An 8,196-nucleotide genomic window follows, 5' to 3' on the forward strand; every position below is an offset into this window, starting at 1 on the left:
TACATTAGCTATCAAATAACGAGTACAAATGGAGATGGAAGGTGAGTAGATACATTGCAAAATAACAGGAAACGCAGGTATGGTAGTAGTCTAGCATGCTCTCTCCAACTAATTAAGGGAGCTTGAAGTTCAGCACTATATGGACAGCAACCACGGCAGCTACTTTGCCTACGTATATTAGCCACGGACCAAACATGATCAAAATAAAATACATTATGGAGAGTAAAGGTTAGGGTAAGTTCTTACCTCTCCAGAAGCTCTCCTCCTGTGTTCAGGTACCACTAGAGTATTCCCATTGCTGCCCGGGACTATAGTAGAACCTATACTCATTCTGGGTCCAACTAACATGTACCGTTTGTCTCCGGATCTGTACTGGATGCTGTGACACAGTGTCCCGTCATAATTCACATCTTGTAAATACTTGGAGGAATCGTCTGGGGGGTTGGAGCACTGCATTATAATCAACACGATGATACTGATGATAAAAAGTGCTGAAACTGAACCCAAAGTGATGATCAAATAAAATGTAACGCTGTTCTCCTCCTCGTCTTTTACTGCGCTTTTAACATCAGAAGCTGCAAAAGCCTCTTTGGGCTCCACAACGTTGATAATCACAGTAGCAGTTGCTGAGAGTGAAACGTTCCCATTGTCTTTCATCAGTATGACCAGTTTATGCTCAGCCTCGTCGGTCTCTGTGAATGACCGAAGTGTCCTTATCTGTCCTGTATAACGGTCCAAAGCAAAGAGACTGTGGTCAGTAACTTCCTGCAGTGAAAATAATAACCAGCCGTTATATCCTATATCAGCGTCATAGGCTCTCACTTTAGTCACCAAATGGCCTGCGTTCATATTGCGGGGAATCTCCTCCACACCTTCAGCGGAACCGTTAGCGCTGACTGGATACAAGATCACTGGAGCGTTGTCGTTCTGATCCAGAATGAACACGTTTATTGTGACGTTGCTGCTTAGTGACGGAGTTCCAGAGTCTGTAGCAACAACTTGGAATTGGAACGTTTTGAGGGTTTCAAAATCGAAGCTTTTTAGAGCGGAAATAAGTCCGTTATCAGAATTGATATTCAAAAAAGATGTCATATCGTTCTGTGTCCCTTCTCCTCTGATTGTGTGATATGAAATAGCAGCATTTTCGTTCAAGTCTTTATCAGTGGCGGTTACAGAGAATATGGACGCACCGGGGGCATTATTTTCCACTAAGTACAGCTCAAGAGGTTTTTTGGAGAATTCTGGACTGTTATCATTCACATCTGATATCTGGACGCTCAAAGTTTTGAATGTGGACAGAGGAGGCTGACCACAGTCAGTGGCTGTTATAGTGATGTCATAATGGGACACGAGTTCTCGATCTAAACGTCCTTTTGTGACTATAGAATATACGTTTTCTTTATATGATGGCTTCAAATCAAAAGGTATATTTTCTGATATACTTGAAATCACTTTACCATTAATACCAGAGTCTTTATCTGTGACACTGATGAGAGAAATAACAGTTCCTGGTTTGGAATCTTCAGACACTGTATTAGAGAGGGATGTTACATCAATGTCTGGCTCATTGTCATTAATATCGATTATCTTTATGATCACTCTACATTCCACAGTCAGTGGAGGTTGTCCTTTGTCCGAGGCCTGAACATCTAGTTTATACACCTCTGTGTCCTCGAAGTCCACCTCACCTTTAACTCTAATGTCTCCAGTTAGCCTATCCAGTTCAAAAATATCATAGACTTTTCTCCTTAAGGTTTTACCCAGGCTGAACTCAACCTCACTATTACTTCCTTCATCTGGATCAGTTGCATTTACTCTAATAACAACTGTACCAACTCCAACGTTTTCTTGTATCCTAACATTATATGTATCCTGACTAAAGACGGGACGGTTATCATTACTATCTAGAACAACAATTGTAACATTTAGAGTTCCTGATCTTTGAGGATTACCTCCATCTATCGCTGTTAGGAGAAGCGTGTAGTTGTGGTTTTGTTCCCTATCTAGCGACTTCTTTAAAACTAAAAACGGTATTTTGTCCTCATCGCTTTGCCGCACATCGATTTCAAAATGATCGTTAGACGTTATTTTATAGGTATGAACTGAATTCATCCCAACATCAGGATCATGAGCTGCATGTAATTGGAACCGTGTACCTGGAGGGGTATGCTCAGCTATCTCAAATTGCTGTTCCTTTTCTGGAAAATTAGGTGAATTATCATTCACATCTGTGATTTCTACACCTACATAATGGACTTCTAGCGGGGTTTCAACGACTATTTTAAGGTCAATCAAGCACACGCCAGTGCCATCACAGAGCTCCTCTCTGTCGATATTCTTATGAACATACAAGACGCCATTGTTCTGATTTATCTGGAAAAGAGCGTCCTTAGATCCAGATACGATACGAAACCGCCTCTCCACCAAACTACTGACGTCAAGACCCAAATCCTTAGCAACATTTCCAACAACGGATCCCTCTTTCACCTCCTCTGGAATAGAGTACCTTATCTGAGCCGAAACCTGCTCCACGAAGCACAGCAGCAAAGAGAAACGCAGAGCAACACACCAGTACTCCCATCTGCGCCTTTGTCCTCCGTCTCCCATCGTTAAACAGACAATTAAGCACAATCCTCAATGAAAAATTACAAACCTACTGATCAGATGGACAACTCGTAATGATCCATACTGAATCAAATGCTTCAGCACCGAAAAATAATACACCTATTATCTGATTATCGTATACACGTCTTGTTCGGGTGTCCACACCAGTCTCTCAGTGTGTGAAACAAAACGGCCCAGAGAGGGGTAGGGTCTAATCTACAAAGTACCAAACTGTCTCCTTATGTTACACTGACACCATGTGGTCCGGGATTCTTGTCCACCCAACAGGCTACGATGAGCTCCGTGTGTGTCGTCTGTATCGAATCCAGTAAATACGCCGATATCAGTAAAAATACAAATAAAATAACGAGTACAGATAAAGGGGTGTTTAGATAGGGGAGGAAGAGAAACATACTAAATCGAAGGAATGCACAGGTAAATAACAGATAATACACCTCAGGCAGTAGCCTATCCTAGCATGCACTCACCAGCTAACCTAAGACGTGAGCTTGGAATTCAGCACCATGGACAGCGCCCCCTACAGCGAGTTTGCGTATGGACATTACGCACAGACGACAATATGCGAGCACACACATTCACTCAAAATATGTCTCTTTCTCCGACTTAATAGGCAGTAACGGATAAAGACAGTTCTTACCTCTCCAGAAGCTCTTCTCCTGTGGTCAGGTACCACTAGAGTATTCCCATTGCTGCCCGGGACTATAGTAGAACCTATACTCATTCTGGGTCCAACTAACATGTACCGTTTGTCTCCGGATCTGTACTGGATGCTGTGGCACAGTGTCCCGTCGTAATTCACATCTTGTAAATACTTGGAGGAATCGTCTGGGGCTTTGGAGCACTGCATTATAATCAACACGAAGATACTGATGATAAAAAGTGCTGAAACTGACCCCAAAGTGATGATCAAATAAAATGTAACGCTGTTCTCCTCCTCGTCTTTTACTGCGCTTTTAACATCAGAAGCTGCAAAAGCCTCTTTGGGCTCCACAACGTTGATAATCACAGTAGCTGTTGCTGAGAGTGAAACGTTCCCATTGTCTTTTACCAGTATGACCAGTTTATGCTCAGCCTCGTCTGTCTCTGTGAATGACCGAAGTGTCCTTATAGATCCTGTATAACGGTCCAAAGCAAAGAGACTGTGGTCAGTAACTTCCTGCAGTGAAAATAATAACCAGCCGTTATATCCTATATCAGCGTCATAGGCTCTCACTTTAGTCACCAAATGGCCTGCGTTCACATTGCGAGGAATCTCCTCCACACCTTCAGTGGAACCGTTAGCGCTGACTGGATACAAGATCACTGGAGCGTTGTCGTTCTGATCCAGAATGAACACGTTTATTGTGACGTTGCTGCTTAGTGACGGAGTTCCAGAGTCCTGGGCAATGATGTGAAACTGGAATGTTTTGAGGGTTTCAAAGTCAAAGCTCTTTAGTGCATAAATGTTACCGTTGCCTTCATTTATGTTTAGGAAGGAATTCACGCTTTGTCCAGTGCTCCCACGGTCCAGTGAATATGTAATGGCTGCATTTTCTCCTTCATCAAAATCAGAAGCGCTTACAGAGAAAATAGGCATGCCGGGTTTATTGTTTTCAACTACATAAAATGTGTAAGGGTTTTCAGTGAAACGTGGATTGTTATCGTTAACATCTACTACCTCCACTTGAATGACTTTAGTTGATGTCAAAGGAGGGGTTCCTAAGTCTTTAGCCGTGATGGTAATATCATACCGAGCCACAGACTCTTTATCAAGGAATGCATTCGTGACTAACGAATAGAAATGCCCATCGGGAGAAGGCTTCAGATCAAACGGTAAATCCTTCGGTAAAGAACAGACTACCTGTCCGTTCACACCCGAGTCCAGGTCCGTCATCCCCATTAGCGCTACCACGGTACCGGGAGGTGCGTCCTCAGGGATCCGGCTGGACAGAGAGGTGACGTCAATCTCGGGCCTGTTGTCGTTCACGTCTTCAACTCTGACGAGCACGTTGCAGTGTGTGGAGAGAGACACCGCTCCTGTATCCGCTGCCAGTATCTTCATCTCATACACTTGCTTCTCCTCGAAATCAAGGCCTCCCTTCACTTTTAGCTCTCCTGTTTTACTGTCCAACTCAAAGGGCTCAGCACCCATAGCTCTAAATTTGCCTCGCAAAGAATACTTGACCTCGCCATTTAGACCCTCGTCCGTATCAGAGGCATTCAATCGAATTAAAAATGTCCCCGCAGGTGCACTTTCCTTTACGGTTACTGTGTATTTCTGCTTGTCACACACGGGTGCATTGTCATTTATATCAGACACAATAACTGTGATATTAAGGGCTCCTGTTTTGGGTGGCTTGCCCCCATCTAACGCTGTTAACAGCAACGTGTGTTGAGAAATAAGCTCCCTATCCAATGGTTTTTGTAATACTAGAAATGGGATTTGACCGTCTTCACCAAATTCTTCTGTTTCCACACGAAAATACTGGTTGTGGCTTAAGGTGTAAGACTGCAAAGCATTTAAGCCTACATCTGAGTCGTGTGCTCCCTCCACTTGGAAGCGTGTCCCTGCCAATGCCGACTCTAGTATTTCCAAATTATATGTTTCCTCAGGGAATTTAGGGGAATTGTCATTTACATCTATTATCTCTACTGTCACTTGGTGCATTTCTAGCGGATTTTCTATCACTGCTTTTAGGTTGATGAAACACGGCGTGTTTTTTACGCACAGTTCCTCTCTGTCTACTCTGTGGTTCACTAACAAAGCACCATTTCTCTGGTTAACCTGGAAGAGCTCGTGCTTTGTTCCAGACACAATGCGAAGATTCCGGTCCGCTAGTCTCGAGGTGTCGAATCCCAGGTCTTTAGCTATATTCCCAACTGCCGTTCCGACTTTCAATTCCTCTTGAATGGAGTATCGTATCTGTCCGGAGATTCCTTTCAAATGAAGAAAAAGAAGAGCAAAATAAGGAAATGCCCATCCACCTAACCACCGTCTTTTCCGGGTTTGTATCGCCATTGTATGCTAGAAAAACTAGACTATAGGCCTAACGCAGAAATGCTCAAATCTGAAAGCACACAAATAAATTCCGTATCAGTGGATCGCACTACAAGTGTTTGTTATTTCTATCGTCTTGCCATTTAGAATAGCGCTCTTTAACGTCCGCCCTGATGCTGCTGTCTCTCTGCAGCTACTGAATGTCTCATCCCTTCAAGAACGGCCCTATTACGCGCCTCTATTACCCGTTTATGATGTAACAGCACCATCATGCGTCTGGGCACCTTGTGGTTCTTAACCTGTAGGCCAATACCGTCATGCCCTGGCTTTGAAGTAACTGTCTTTCCATAACGGATCGACCTAATTGTATCACCTCTTACAATATACTGTCCTTATTTAATGAGCAAAATACTGTCCTTATTTGATTAGCAATATACTGTCCTTATTTGATCAGCAATATACTGTCCTTATTGAAATTTATTGAAAAGTATATATATATAAAGGGCATGGGTGACAAAAACAGTACACTGGGATTCACAGGACATGTTTCCAATGGCACAGTTAAGCAAAACCAATAATTACAAAAAACAGGCTGTTTTACATTTATACTTTGTCTTTGATCAGCAATATACTGTCCTTATCAGTGGTGGAAAAAGTATCCACTTGTCATACTTGAGTAAAAGTAAAGATACGATACATATACAAAAGTATGTGGACACCCTTCAAATGACTGGATTCATTTTTCAGCCACACGCGTTGCTGACAGGTGTATAAAATCAAGCACACTGCCATGCAATCTCCATAGACAAACATTGGCAGTAGAATGGCCTTACTGAAGAGCTCAGTGACTTTCAACGTGGCACCGTCACAGGATGCCATCTTTCCAATAAGTCAGTTCATCAAATTTCTGCCCTGCTAGAGCTTCCCCGGTCAACTGTATGTTCTGTTACTGTGAAACGGAAACGATGGCTCAGCCCCAAAGTGGTAGGCCACACGAGCTCACAGAACAGGACCGCAGAGTGCTGAAGTGCGTAGTCCATAAAAATCGTCTGTCCTCGGTTGCAACACTCCCTACTGAGTTCCAAATTGCCTGTGGAAACAATGTCAGCACAATAACTATTCGTCGGGAGCTTTATGAAACACAAACCTAAGATCACACAAGCCTAAGATCACCATACACAATGCCAAGCATCAGCTGGAGTGGTGTAAAGCTGGCAGTTATTGGACTCTGGAGCAGTGGAAACACGCTTCACCATCTGGCAGTCCGACGGACGAATCTGCGTATGGTGGATGCCAGGAGAACGCTACCTATGCATAGTGACAACTGTAAAGTTTGGTGGATGCCAGGAGAACGCTACCTATGCATAGTGACAACTGTAAAGTTTGGTGGATGCCAGGAGAACGCTACCTATGCATAGTGACAACTGTAAAGTTTGGTGGAGGAGGAATAATGGAATGTGGCTGTTTTTCATGGTTCGGGCTAGGCCCCTTAGTTACAGTGAAGGGAAATCTTAACGCTACAGCATACAATGACATTCTAGACGATTCTGTACTTCCAACTTTGTGGCAACAGTTTGGGGAAGGCCCTTTCCTGTTTCAGCATGACAATGCCCCTGTGCACAAAGCGATGTCCATACAGAAATGGTTTGTTGAGATCAGTGTGGAAAAACTTGACTAGCTTGCACAGAGCCCTGACCTCAATCCCATCGAACACCTTTGGGATGAATTGGAACGTCGACTGTGAGCCAAGCCTAATTGCCCAACATCAGTGCCTCACCTCACTAATGCTCTTGTAGCTGAATGGAAGCAAGTCCCCGCAGCAATGTTCCAACATCTAGTGGAAAGCCTTCCCAGAAGAGTGGAGGCTGTTATATCAGCAAAGGGGGGACCAACTCCATATTGATGCAAATTATTTTGGAAGGAGATGCTCGACAAGCAGGTGTCCACATACTTTTGGCAATGTCATGTATTCTAATAGAAAATCACTCAAGTAAAAGTGAAAGTCACCCAGTTAAATACTACTTGAGTAAAAGTCTGAAAGTATTTGGTTTTAAATATACTTAATTAAGTATTAAAAGTACATTTAATTTCACATTCCTTATAAGCAAACCAGATTTCATTGCCAGGGGCACATTCCAACGCTCAGACATAATTTACAAATGAAGCATGTGTGTTTAGTGAGTCCACCAGATCATAGGCATTGTGTTTAGTGAGTCCGCCAGATCAGAGGCATTGTGTTTAGTGAGTTCGCCAGATCAGAGGCATTGTGTTTAGTGAGTGCGCCAGATCAGAGGCTTTGTGTTTAGTGAGTCCGCCAGATCAGAGGCATTGTGTTTAGTGAGTCCGCCAGATCAGAGGCAGTAAGGATGACCAGGGAGGTTTACTTGATAAATGCGGGAATTGTATGGCGTAAAAAGTACATTATTTTCTTTAGGAATGTAGTGGAGAAAAAGTAAAAGTTGTCAAAAATATAAATAGTAAAGTAAAGTACAGATACCCAAAAAAACTACTTAAGTAGTACTTTAACATATTTTACTTAAGCACTTTACACCACTGTCGTTATTTTACCAACAATATACTGTCTTTATTTTATC

At 43.0% G+C, this 8,196-nt stretch overlaps 2 protein-coding genes across 2 annotated transcripts; both read right to left on the minus strand.

The window, feature by feature from the left end:
* Window positions 1-213: 213 nt before the first annotated feature.
* Window positions 214-2,607, minus strand: LOC120061947 (protocadherin alpha-3-like). The gene has a single exon (XM_039011732.1). The coding sequence runs from the start codon at window positions 2,605-2,607 to the stop codon at window positions 214-216; it is 2,394 nt and encodes a 797-aa protein (XP_038867660.1).
* Window positions 2,608-3,100: 493 nt separating this feature from the next.
* LOC120061948 (protocadherin alpha-8-like) lies at window positions 3,101-5,623 on the minus strand. The gene is made up of 2 exons (XM_039011734.1): window positions 3,263-5,623; window positions 3,101-3,142 (listed from the first exon to the last, which is right to left on the minus strand). The coding sequence occupies exons 1-2, from the start codon at window positions 5,621-5,623 to the stop codon at window positions 3,101-3,103; spliced, it is 2,403 nt and encodes an 800-aa protein (XP_038867662.1).
* Between the last annotated feature and the right edge of the window lie 2,573 nt (window positions 5,624-8,196).

This window comes from Salvelinus namaycush, chromosome 17 (genome assembly GCF_016432855.1).
Source record: "Salvelinus namaycush isolate Seneca chromosome 17, SaNama_1.0, whole genome shotgun sequence".
NCBI lineage: Eukaryota > Metazoa > Chordata > Actinopteri > Salmoniformes > Salmonidae > Salvelinus > Salvelinus namaycush.

What these genes read in the sequence shown, in the direction of transcription:
- LOC120061947 (XM_039011732.1), bottom strand. Translation starts at nt 2,607, where the DNA reads ATGGGAGACGGAGGACAAAGGCGCAGATGGGAGTACTGGTGTGTTGCT.
- LOC120061948 (XM_039011734.1), bottom strand. Translation starts at nt 5,623, where the DNA reads ATGGCGATACAAACCCGGAAAAGACGGTGGTTAGGTGGATGGGCATTT. An exon ending in GGAGAAGAGCTTCTGGAGAG is followed by an intron (nt 3,143 to 3,262) that starts GTAAGAACTGTC and finishes AACTCGCTGTAG; the next exon opens with GGGGCGCTGTCCATGGTGCT.